At 43.1% G+C, this 13,262-nt stretch overlaps 1 protein-coding gene across 3 annotated transcripts in view; it reads right to left on the reverse strand.

The window, feature by feature from the left end:
- LOC147902958 (eukaryotic initiation factor 3 gamma subunit family protein) overlaps window positions 1-4,955 on the reverse strand; it is a 91,544-nt gene extending 86,589 nt beyond the window's left edge. For 2 of the 3 annotated variants that reach the window (XM_087374072.1, XM_087374070.1), the window contains exons 1-3: window positions 4,663-4,955; window positions 4,454-4,575; window positions 4,185-4,353 (exon numbers count right to left, since the gene is read on the reverse strand). In XM_087374072.1, the coding sequence (XP_087230198.1) occupies window positions 4,185-4,353; window positions 4,454-4,575; window positions 4,663-4,778 (407 nt within the window). In that variant the 5' untranslated portion in view covers window positions 4,779-4,955. The remainder of the gene's footprint in view (window positions 1-4,184; window positions 4,354-4,453; window positions 4,576-4,662) is intronic. The other variant, XM_087374071.1, reaches the window with a different exon arrangement.
- Window positions 4,956-13,262: the final 8,307 nt, after the last annotated feature.

Consider the following 13,262-nt stretch of genomic DNA (forward strand, 5'->3'; position numbering starts at 1 on the left):
TTGACTCGTACTGAGTCCAGAAATGCTTGCAGACCTCCAAAATGCTCTTTTACTTGCAAAATTGCAACCCAAATGGTGGGAAATTACATACAAAAGAGGGCAAATGATCTGAAAGCCCCAAATGTTGCATAAATTGCACTCTGCCCACAAAAGCCCCAAATTTCAATGCAAAATTGTAGTGTAATTGCAAAAGGCCCAAATTTTTCCAAAACTTGCAGATCAACTGCAATGTCTACTAAAGCTCCAAATGTGCTCCCAAAAGCTAAGCTAACCAATGGCTGAAATGCACAAATGTCTATCAAAGACCACCTGCCCTGAGAATCTGCAAATGCACCGAGAACTGAACGGATTCCTGCAATTGTACGAAATGCAGGACTCTGTCCGGATACTTGTACGGTGTCTGTACAACGCATTAAATGCAATTGTACGGAACAGTAGGGCCATAGGTGCGGCGCAGCTGTACAGTCGAGTCTATAGGTATGGAATGTGAGCACATACGTACGGTTGTACGACGCTGACAGATCGTACGGATGTACGAACTGCGCTGAATGGATGCTGCTGCAAAGTTGTATGGTAGAACAACGTACGGACTTCGAGGTGTACTGACGAATGCAACACCGGGTACTTGTACGGAATGGTGGCGCAAGCTGGTACGAGGTAGGCGGTATGGATCCTTACAGTTGTACGAACTATACGGTCGCAAGCTAGAGCTATACGGACAGAGGCTTGGAGCAGGAAGCCGAAGTGCGGGAGCTGGAAGCAAGAAGTAGGGAGCAGGTCCGGGAAGAAGAGCTGCTATGATACCAAATGTGAGAAAACGGAAGCAAGAGCAAGAGTGGGCAAACAGAGAGTGAGTTGAACGTAGTTCACTCCCCAAATTGTACTGAACTGAAGTGAAGTACAATGAAAGAGATGAAGTGACAAAACCCTATCTAATCCCTGACCGTAGTTAGAGATTAGACCTTGGTTAGGTGGAAAAACCTCAAAGAGGGAAAAGTGCCCCTAACCCACTTATTACATTACATTGGCCACTGCCTAGAATATAATAATAATCCTAACACACACTCGGGAGCAACAGCAAACACTCCCTCAAGTGTACATTCAGGAGGTAGAGGAGAACAAGAAGAGCTGCAGACTGAGCTCACAGAGGGTTTGGATTTTTGGCTGTCTTCTAGGCCAGCAAGAAGCTGAGATCTAGACGGAAAGTCTACATACGCTCGGGATGGAGTACGCGGGCTCAAGTCTAGAGATAACTGGCAAATAGGAGAAGGACCTTGTGGTAAGATCAAAGGACCACACCATTGGTGGGACTCTAGATATTTCTCTTTTGTATAGTGTCCATAGCTTTAGACAGAAATATATTATTTTGGTGGTTTCTCTATCTGGCTGGTTCATTGTCTATTGATGAGTCTGCACACCTATGCTATGCACATAAGTTTTAAAAAGTTTGTGATTCCACACCCACACCACACTGTGTAAGCTCCTGGGTTATTCTATCAGTCTTCCGTTGTGCATACCCTCTGTTGGTCGATTTCTAACAGTTGCATCCCAATGTTCGAGTACATCAAATTGGCATTTGCAAGGGGCATTCCACCCATCAAAGGTTGCTGGAAATTCTGCATTCTGAGCTGCATGCTGCCCATAAAGCTACCCTGCATTCCGGGTGCCTCTGCGGATGGTGCCACCATTCCTGCGAAATGCCCTAGCTGGAAATTCTGCATTCTGAGCTGCATGCTGCCCGTAAAGCTACCCTGCATTCCGGGTGCCTCTGCAGATGGTGCCACCATTCCTGCGAAATGCCCTAGAGATGAAATGCAAAAAATGCAGAGAAGGTCACAAGAGGAGTGCCCTTGCAAGGGAATTGTTCACTTCCTCAAGTGCCTGAGTTACACGTATGATACCATATAGAACTAAGAACACTGTGAAGCTCGAGAGAATAAGCCACCCCCTCTCACCGCCGAAAGGTGGAGGGAAAAGCAAAGGTAAAGAACAAATATGTCGTAGCAGCACTGATAATCCAGAGATGGTAGGATTTCACCAAAGGAAGAGGTTGGAGCTGAACAGTGATCCAGTGTGTGCCCGATCTTGGACCTCGGGAGAGAGGAGTCCTATGGTTAGCCCTGTGTTAAGCATGGGTTGAGTTACAAAAATACTTTACATCACTTTTCATGTCCCCATGACATGAGCCAAAGAAGTAAGATGAATGAACCCCAAAACAGTAGTCCTTTTTTTGGAAAATAATTGAGAACAGTAAATATCATGCACAGAGAGAAACCTGTCTTTACCCAAGACCTAGCATAAGATGAAACAATTACGTGACCAGTTGTGGAATGGAAGTTTAATCCACCAATTTGATTCCTTGTATAAGCATTTACATCTTGTCCAGTAATCTCTCTCATACTTCCAATAACCACCCTACTCCTTGCCCATTGCATTTAATTATTTGTTGCTCACTCTCCTCCTCTCCCCCATTTTTTAAGGGACTCTGCTTTTCAAGCAGCAATAAGCTTGCCTTATTATCCCCGTTTCTCAGATGAGGACTAACAAGACATAGGCATGTGCAATGAATTCACATAGAGAGAGTTTTAAAATAGCCCAAATAGTTAGCCCGCCACGGTAGCTGAAGACTTCACTGCTCAGAAACAAGTGCTTCCAAGGGAGGGAAGGAAGGGCGGGCTGCCTCTTATGGTCAGGCATTGCTTGATCTTGGTGGGATGCACGATCTCGTTATTTGTAATGGTCTTAACAGATGGCCATCCTCACGTGGTTTTACTTGCTTCCCTCATGGAGGGGGCTCCAGCGTTGTTGACTATATCATGGGATCCCTTGCCTTTGCCTCCCGCATCACTGACTTTTCCATCACCTAGGTGAAACACTACGATCGAAATGTATGTCCTAAAAAGTGATGTGAGTGATTGGAGGTACAGCCTGGACTATGCAGCCCTACCTACTGCCTTGGCAAAGGCCTCTACCCACGGGGAGACCTATCCTGAACAGGGCGGGCACACCCACAAAATACCCCTCACTCACTATGAGATGCACATAACTCCAATGCGCTTGCAAGTACAATTTAAATCTAAGCTCACTCCACTTAAAGAATCAAGGGAATTCAATCCTAGTTTTAGATGTCATGAATGAAGGCTGCTGAAATTTAAATGAGATAGCTTTGGTTTGAAAAGAAACTTACCCAAGCTTGAATTTGCTTAGACACACAAATGGTCGTGGTGCATATATTGAGCCTAAGCATTCCCATGTTGATAATTATCAACCAAACGCACCACTGCGCATAGGGTTGACCACAATCATACCATTGATCATACAATGATTAATCTAGGGTTGAGGATATATCAATCGAATGTTAGAAATTAAGCCGAGTCTGAATACAAATTGGCAACAACCTAGGGCTGGATTGGAGCTAGCAGGGATAAGGTCTGGAAAGCTTTGGAATGGCTTTTGTGGAAAAGTTGGCTATTTACACATTTTGCTTCCATATAAGGGTTAGAGCTGAATGTAGCTGAGGCATCCAAATATAAGGAGTTAGCTTTACTTAGGTAAGGCACCTTGGACAAGTTGGGAGTTCACCAAGTCACCTTTGGGATAAGCACTTGTAGTTTTTAATGACAACCAAGCTAGCTCACAGTCGTACAAACCTCGACCTCAAGGATGTTTTGAAAAAGAATCTCAGGGTGGTTAGGTAGATCACCCTTATGAGGCTATGGAAGACACACTGGCATTTGTAACTCGTCACTCCAGAACCAACTAAGGTTAGCTTTTTACACCATCAAAAGCCACAAGGTAGAGAACTCATCCCTTGGAAGGGCAGTTCAGCATTCCAATATGGTTAGGTTTCGTCTTGCAATACCTTGGATTTTTACTTTAAAAAGCCACAAGCCACCCTTCCTAGATCAAACCTATTTGCACAACAAAATCAATGGCATCCATCTCAAACACAAATAGTTGATATGGTGTTGCCACATTCAATAGTGCGCCTGCTCTTATTATTGGGATGACTCAAAAGTTTCTTTCTCACGCTCTTCCCATTTGCTCTGGTTTTGTTTTGCATAATCAACCAAGATCTTCCAAAAATAAGCTTATGTCCTAAAAATCCTAAGAAATTCAGAGATCATTTTTGGCAATTTTTGCAATAATAAAACTTATGACGTAAAAGCATAAAGCGTTCAAACCTCCGCATGCGGCTAATGTCATCGGCAGACAGTTTTTGTGCCGTGTTGTCATCTACCAAGCTTCTATTATCCCGTTGAATGATATCAGCAGCTATATTGCCAAGATCAGCAGCACGATCCTCTTGAATGGCTGGTTCTTCACTTGCTTGATCAGTAATAATTTCAACTTCTAAGCAGAAATATTTTATTTAGTTAGAACTTATCCGAAACTACAAGCCAACCTATTTACAAACAAAGGAGACATATAGGTTTATCTCAAGACCCCTTACTGGAAGGTGGGATTCGCACAAGACAAGGACCTTGTGACCCCTTCTGCAACTCGAACACAGAGCCATAGGGGCTTCCAACTAGGGGAGATAATGACACCCTTGAATTTCCGATCTTTGCAGTCCTGAAGAAACGGGGCCAAATTTGTAAAACAGTAACCAAAATTATGAATACTGGAACGCAACAGACTAATAGCAGGTTGAGATCTCACGCAGAAGAATGCAAACGGACGAATGTGAGACGGTCGCCATTGTTGATGTCGATCAGTACATTGGAATTTAATTGAGCCAGGTGCTGCTCGTCGTTCTCCACTTCCACGGTTGTCATTTTTTATGAGTTTTCACTACTCTATGCTCACGTTCAATTTGAAATAACCCATGTCATTATCAAGTCACGCATTGATGACTTTCTACTTCAACTAGTAGCCCATGACACCAAAATAGGTGCCCTATGATACAAGAAGGCTGGACTACCGTGAGTTTCACACCCGTCCGCCATTTTGCACACCCGTCCTCCCACAAAATGGCAGACAGCGTGGCGTCCAATGAATGTGCACATTGGTGGATCATTCAATTCAAACTTGTCGGTCCGCCCATGGCATCCTAGTCACGCTCGAGAGTGAGTCTGAGTAAAGGAATCCAATCGTAGCCTGTGCTAGGATTAGAACCTAGGACCTACAACTATCGGCCTAACAGCTTTACCAGCAAGCCATGCCTTTTTTGGAGAATACCTATTGTGGCATTACTGCTTGAAGAGAACATGTCCACCCTATTGTGAAAAGTGGCACGGACGGACGCGGCATTCTGCTTGAATTGGAGGCGGACAAGCATGTTGGGGTTTCATCCATTCGCGGACGAGTGTGAAACCCCTCTAAGTCCAACTAGCCTACCTTGGACATATAGCATAGGAGGGAGGAATGGGTTGTTGTGTTGTCGTCTACACAAGAACCCTGCAAGAACAGTTCAAGACATGCTATGTTGGGGAGGGGGGGGTCAATCATAAAGTGGTCGGGGCACCCTCAGGTGTTTGTGTGTATATGAGAGAGTGGTCCAACCAATATATGAACATTGTTCTGTGTTATGTATTGGTTATTGTGGATGGTACCCATATGTGGTCAATAGTAGTTCCATGGATTGTTTGTTGGGACTCTGATAAGTTGTTTCATTTTCTTGTATGTCATAATTGTGCAAGGTTTGAAGCGCTCATGGAGTTATAGTGGTAGTCAATGTTGAAGTGACCTATTGTGTATGTTTCGATTTCATTTGGCACTATGTTGTATAGTTCCTCCAAGGTTTTGACAAGATATGAAGAGGGGAGAGGTGAAGAGTGGAGATGAGGAGAGAGGGCACAGCTAGAGAGCACACCACAAATGACTAACTATACACTAGATTTAGTTGAAAAAACAGAATATATACAAACCCATTTAGGGTTAAGGTTAGGGGATCTAACCCTTTCCTTTATAGCACTCTATAAGGTTAGTGCTATGCACATATGATCACATGATGGTGCTATGCACACGTGATCACATGATGTTGAGTGTGAACTCTCAACACCTTTCCTTAAGATCAACATCATGAAGTAGGCCTTCCCTCAAGATGATGATTCTGGGATCGAAGGACTGAGCATTACATTCCATCATGCCCCTTTAATGGGAATGTCCTTCCTCTGCGTCAAAGCAAGAGCTAGTCGGTGTTTCTCGAATAGCTCTTTACCGAGTGGTTTGGTAAAGATGTCTACAACATTCTCTTTGCTATCACAATGCTGTAGTGTGATGTCACCAAGTAACACTCTTTCTCTTATGAAGTGCTCTCTGACATCAATGTGCTTTGTCCTGGAGTGATATACTAGATTCTTGGCCAATGCTTGAGCTGATTGATTATCACAATATATTGTTATTAGCTTTGACTCATCAAAGTAATCTGTTTCTGACAATAGTCTTCTAAGCCATATAGCCTCACATGCACTTGTAGTCAGTGCTCTATATTCTACTTCAGTCAAAGACAAAGAAACAGTTGGCTGTTTGTTTGACAACCATGATATAGCACCTTCACCAAGGAAAAATGCATATCCCTATGTCGATCTCCTGGTCTCATGATCTCCGGCATAGTCACTGTCATAGTAGCCACGCAACCGTGGATGACTTCCTTTGTATTCTATCCCAAATGTATCTCAAGACTCTTTTGGTTGCATTCCAGTGAGACTGTTTTGGATTTGCCATAAAGTGTGCTAGTGAGCTTATTGCATAACAAATATCTAGCCCTGTGATTGTCAAATATACAAGAGATCGGATAAGCTGCCTGTAGTGCCTATCATTGATTGTAGGCTTTTCTGAATCTTTAGTAAGTTTCAGGGAGAGGCTGCAATCTTGCAATCTGCCATATGAAACTTCTTTAGGAGACTATCAACATACTTAAGCTGACTCGTGAATGTGCTATATGAATCTCTCCAGAACTCAATTCCAAGACAATAGTTCATAAGTCCAAGATCTTTCATGTTGAACTTTGCAGATAAGTCTTGTTTCAATTTTCTAATGAAGCTATCCTTGCTTCCTGTCACAATCAAATCATCTATGTACAAAAGTGCAATAGTAATGTCTTCCCCTTGAACTTTGTAATAGAGAGTATGATTTGCATTGGACTTCATGTATCCCAGATTAGCAAAATACTTATCAATTCTGTTGTACCAACTTCTGGGTTCTTGCTTTAAGCCATAGAGACTTTTCTTGAGATGGCAAACCTTATTCTCCTTTCCTGGTTCAACATGACCTGCTAGTTGTTGCATGTAGACTTCCTTGTCTAGATAACCATTGAGAAATGCATTCTTGACATCGCACTGGTACACATTCCGTCTACTGAGTGTCACTAGTGATATCAAGAACTGTATGGAATCCATCTTTGCTATTGGAGCATAAGTCTCATCATGGTCTTGACCATATTGTTGTGCAAATCCTTTTGCAACTAATCTGGCTTTGTATTTTTGAAAACTGCCATCTAGATCGTACTTCACTTTGTATACCCATTTGTTTGCTATGGCCTTCTTTCCTGATGGAAGGTCGCATAATTCAAAAGTATTAGTCTTATACAAAGCATCCATTTCTTCATTCATAGGCAATTTGTCATTTTGGCTTGTCTACTATGTCTTCGAAGTACACTGGCTCTTCAGTTGCCATGATGGTAGTCATAACAGCATAGTTGGTGGTTTCCACATGAATTGCTCTGCCTTTCTGAGCATATGTCAATCTGGCTGGAGGTCTGCTTTCCCTAGTAGACCGTCTGAGCTGATGTGGCTCTGCTTGGGGTGTTGCTGCGGCAATTCTTGCTCTTCTTCATCAACCTATTCTGTAGATGACTGTGAAGTCGATGCTTCTATCTCCTGTGTAGGTGAGGTTTTCCATTCTAATTCCTCATCCAAGATTACATCTCTGGAGATAATGACCTTGCAGTTGATGGGATCATACAACTTGTATGCTTTGCTTTCTTCTCTGAAGCCAACCATGATGCATCTGTGTGACTTTGCATCCAATTTCTTGTGATGGTCATCATGTATGTGGGCATATGCTATGTAACCAAATATGTGGAGATGCCCAATGTGCGGCTCGTGTCTAGTGAATGCTTCGTAAGGAGTCATACCTTGTATCGGTTGGGTAGGAAGTCGATTAAATAAGTAGTTTGCTGTAGCTATTGCTTCTGCCCAACACTGATTCGGAAGATGCTTCTCACTAAGCATTGCTCTAGCACTGTCTGCTAAAGTCCCATTCTTCCTTTCAGCTCTTGTATTCTGCTTAGGAGTATCTGCACATATGAATTGTCTTCGTATGCCGTGACTTCTACAATAGTTCATGAATGCTAAAGACATGTATTCACCTCCTCTATCTGATCTCATGACTTTGATCTTTCTGCCTGTCTGGTTTTCTACCATGCCTTTGAATTCTTGAAATCTAGAAAACACTTCAGATTTCTCTTTTAGAAAGCAGACCCAACAATATCTACTGTAGTCATCGATGAAAGTCAAGTAGTAAAGTGAACAATTGATGCTGCAGGTCTGGGCATAACCCCATGCATCTGTATGTATCAAATCAAGAATACCTCATGCACGAGAGATACTTTTGCCAAAGTTGGTTCACTTTTGTTTGCCAAAGCAGCATGCTTCGCAAACTTTTCCAAGAAACTATAGCTTCAGAAGCCCACTTGCCATATTTTGATTCCTGAGATCTAACAAGTACTTGGAGTTGACATGACCATATCTCTTGTGCCTTTGCAGATAGTGGCATCTATTGCAGTTGAGCTAACATGGCATGCTTATTTGGTACTGTAGCTAGCATTCTATATAAGCATCGTTCCTTGACACCTTTTGCTACTAGCTGCTGACATCTTTTGGATTTGTCTCTGATAGTGTATTCATCACTGTCGAACATGACTCTGTAATTGTGTTCCATCATTTGACATACTAACAAAAGGTTCTTGCTGAGCTTTTGGAACATAGAGCACATCTTTCACCAATCCTTTCATACCAATGAAATTGTTCATAGGGATAATGCCTATCCCTTGAACCGGATTCGGTGTATTGTCTGCTGTGTAGATGATATTTTTTTGACCTTCTAATGGCTTCATTTGTGTGAACCATTCCTGATGACTTATCATGTGAGATGATGCATTGCTATTGATATACCAAGGATCTTGTTCCACTTGGTGGACTTGATAGTTGTAATCCTCTTTGGGATTGAAATCAGAGTCTAGATACATTGTATCAATCTAATGCATTTCCTCGCTGGCAAGAAACATATTCCCATGTTCATTTGCAAAATGACTGTGACTAGAATCTCCACCACAATGATTTTCTCTACCTCGAAAATTCCCTCTGGATTGACGACCTTGGTCGTACTACTTCTGGCAATCTCTTTCATAGTGTCCAAACTTGTGACAATAGTTACACTATATGTTTGACACATTGGTGGATGCATTCCCTTGTCCTTGAAATCTTCCTCAGTTGGAATGATTTCCTCTTTGTTGATTCTGATGTTGCTGAGGATGATGCAGATGCTTATGCTGATGGTTATGTTGATTCTGGCTTTGCTGATGATGACCACCTTGTTGATATAATTTACCTCTGCCTCTGCCTCTGCCTCTGCTTCTGTCTGAAGCTGTGAATGCCTGATCATTAGAATGACCTTTATATGCTTGAATTGCATGAGTTTTGAGTTCTTCACCAAGTAGAACTGATTAAAGTTCTTCCAGTGTCGGAATTTGTCGTTGAATGGCAATACTCTGGACTAAATTCTCGTATCCCTCTCCTAGTCCATTCAAGATGACTTGAACCATTTCTGCGGGGTTCATAGTCTCTCCTACTGCTACAAGTTGATTGTTGTAGTCTTTTATGCGAAGTACATAAGCATGATGGGTTTCACTGCTGTTGCGAAAACTCTGGTTGATCTGGTTTCTCAGTGTGAGAATCCTAGATGTGTTCTTGGACTCGTAGAGAGCTATGAACATATCCCATGCTTCTTTCGATGTCTTGACTGTGTTGAGATGTCCTAGCATGACATCTTGTACATTTTGCTTGATCAGATGATAGACGTACTTGTCTTTCTTATCCCATTCTGCCTGACCTCAGGCAATGGCAGGATCTGCTACTGGTGCAAAAACTGTTTGTGTAGTTGTAGATCCTGTTGCTGGTGTTGTGACAACAGATGGAGTAGAGCTACTGGTGGCTGGATCATCCAATGGTCTAGGTGTAGACCCATCGACATACTCCCATTTGTCCTGAAGTACAAGAATGGTCTCCATTCGGTATTTCCATGTATTGTAATTGGAGTTGTCTAACTTAGCAGATGCCTCCAGATTGAGGTTGCTAGTCATAGACATGGTATAAGAAATGTACTCAAAAGTGTCGTGAAAATCTGTGTAATCAACTACAAATACACTGACTGTGCCAAGTGAAATCTCTGAACCATTAGTGAAGATAGAACTGCAATATATAAAATCTGATCTATATTACAAGGCTTGTGGCAATGATGCCAGGAATAGCCAAGAGGCTTTATAAGGCTGGAATGATGTGCACAATGCCGTGAGATAGCCAAATAGGCTTTACAATGGTGGCATGTGTGTGCGAAATCAAGTGCTATCTGCCCACCATTGAAACAATCTGCAATGCCTCTATACTCTCTGAAATTTGCTCACTGAACTAATGAGCGTAAGGTTTCACGTAATGTAATGATGTGAAACCGTATATGAGCGTATGGACTGACTCCAAGTAGGTACTAGTCGGGAATTTCAGGCATGGCTTAGATTGGCAACTTGGGGAAATTCAAAGTGTCCCCTCCATGGCGATCTAGTCTACTTTGATCTAGATCTATACCAATCGTTGATCGATGAAAGTGCAGCTGATAATTTCTTTTCTTTTGTTCTTTTTAAGTGCTGGGTTAGATGCATCGATGTAGAGGCGAATGTGCATGAAGGAAGTGGTTTTGTCGACGGCAAGGCTCAAATGTGAGTGTAACTTGTGTCGAAATGTGTGCATGATGTGATGAGTGCGTAGAGCACAAAAAACGAGCAACTTTCCTTTTTGGAGCGCCCTCAAATTCTTTCGAGATCAAGAGATACGACTTGATCTAGGTGGAGGGGCAAAAGGAGTGCAAATGGTGCTCAATGATGATGTGTCACTATGGGTCACATGCAGTGATGATGTGTAACTGTGCCTAGCAAGAGGTTTTCCACTGGAGCCCTATGTTGAGGTGGCAGGAGTGGTCACATAAAGTGACTGTGGAGAGGTAACTGTGCTTGCAGAGGTTCAGTGCTGACTCGACAGCTGAGGTGGCACTACTGAGGTGACACAGATGATGATGTCAATAGATGATGTGGCAATGATGATGTGGTAGTGATGACATGGTACTGATGATGTGACAGTGATGACTAGTAGGGTGATGTGGCTATGATGATATGGCAGTTAGTGATAATGTGGCAATCGATGATGACATGGCATATAAGGCTGACGTGGCACTTGCTGATGTGGCAGATAGAGTTGCTTGCTTAGGTGGCATGATAAGGTGGGTGCACATGGTAGTTTAGTGACCAAGCTTGAGGATGACCTTAGTATAAGGTTGGGTTACCTTGGGGATAAGACGAAGGCCATGTGTCCCTTGGAGGACATGCCACGTGTTGTAGTGAGGCTGACGGAATCTATGGATACTGACAGAATCTGTGGGAGATTTCAGTGATTCTGTCCATCTATGAGCATTGGAGCTAGCTTTTGTGGGCATCTAGAGCGTGGCATCGATGCAGATTTGTTGGCCCTGGAGCGGGGCTTCCTGGCTGGAGACCTTTAGACTAGAGGTGATGGAGAAGATGTGCCTCCAAGAAGTTTGGTGCTTAGGTTGCTTGCGTTGGAGAAGTCGTTGGCAAAAAAGCTATGTGTTGCATCGATGGCACAACCAAGTGAGCTGTTGTAGCCGCTCATAGTTCATCAACGTGTTGGAGTCTACAAGCAGTCGAAGCCATGAAGCGGGCTGAAACAGTTGTGAGGCATTCTGGTCGATGGCTCATGGCAAAACTACGTAGCTAGGTGCTACTAGTATCCTAGTCGGTTGAAGAGAAGCTGGTTGAGTCTGCTGTTTCCCATGTCTGCCTATGAAGGAGGTGGCAAAGCATGTGGAGGCCTAAGAGTTGTAAAGGCCATGGGAGTTCATGCTGTATAGACGGGCAGAGAAGGCATAGGAGCCAAATCGTTTCTTTGTGGCTGTGGGCTGGCTATGGTTGTAGGCCACAGGAGTTCATTGCCTTGTTGCAGTTTGTGTGTTGAGCCACTGTTTGGCATAGGATGTAGTCATTGGGCTTGTTGTAGAGGCTTAAGGCAAGCGTCGCTTATGCTATTGGAAGGTCGCCTTTGAAGGAGCTCATTGAAGCTGGCAGGTCTGCAGAAGTTGAAGGTTATACTGCCTTGACTAAGCCACTTTTGTAGATGCTAGGTGCAGTTGACCATCGCAGTTAGAGAAGCAGATTGCAAATATGGAGTTCTTGCCCTTCTCTCGAGCTCTCTCTCACAATAAAGAGTCGAGACCTTCCTCTTTCTCACAAGAAACACTCTCAATCTCTCTTAGAACTGAGGATGGATAATAAGGAATCTCTCTCTCTCTCTCGCAACTGAAATCTTTTAAAGGAATGGACTCTCAATGAATGGAAGTGGACGGAATTTCTTCCAAAATGAACGGAAATTTTATCTCAACGAAATAGAAGGTGGTCTCTTATCGGAGGTGAACTCCAATGGAGAACACTCAAGAGGACCTTGCAATCACTCAATCTCTCTCACTATCTCACTCTCACATACGGATCGCAATGCCTCACGGAAGGCAAAGAAGCTCTGATACCATGACAAAATATGAAGAGGGGAGAGGAGAAGAGTGGAGATGAGGAGAGAGGGCACAGCTAGAGAGCACACCACAAATGACTAATTGTACACTAGATTTAGTTGAAAAAATAGAATATATACAAACCCATTTAGGGTTAGGGTTAGGGGATCTAACCCTTTCCTTTATAGCACTCTATAAGGTTAGTGCTATGCACATATGATCACATGATGGTGCTATGCACATGTGATCACATGATGTTGAGCGTGAACTCTCAACAGGTTTAAATGAGGATTTGACTTTTTATTTGAGGAGATTTATACACATTTATTATTGCTATTTGGTGGTGGTTGTTTGTGTTTAATATTGTGGGGAGGCAGCTCGAGGGAGGTCAACCACCAAGGGGCCCGCCCCACACCGCTCACAAGCATGAGTGGAAGAAAGCAATGAAGTCAGCGAGGGAGGACCCCAGT

The sequence above is a fragment of the Dipteris shenzhenensis genome, chromosome 4 (genome assembly GCF_047967505.1).
Source record: "Dipteris shenzhenensis isolate YYH24624 ecotype China chromosome 4, Dip_SZ_1.0, whole genome shotgun sequence".
NCBI classification, from domain to species: domain Eukaryota; kingdom Viridiplantae; phylum Streptophyta; class Polypodiopsida; order Gleicheniales; family Dipteridaceae; genus Dipteris; species Dipteris shenzhenensis.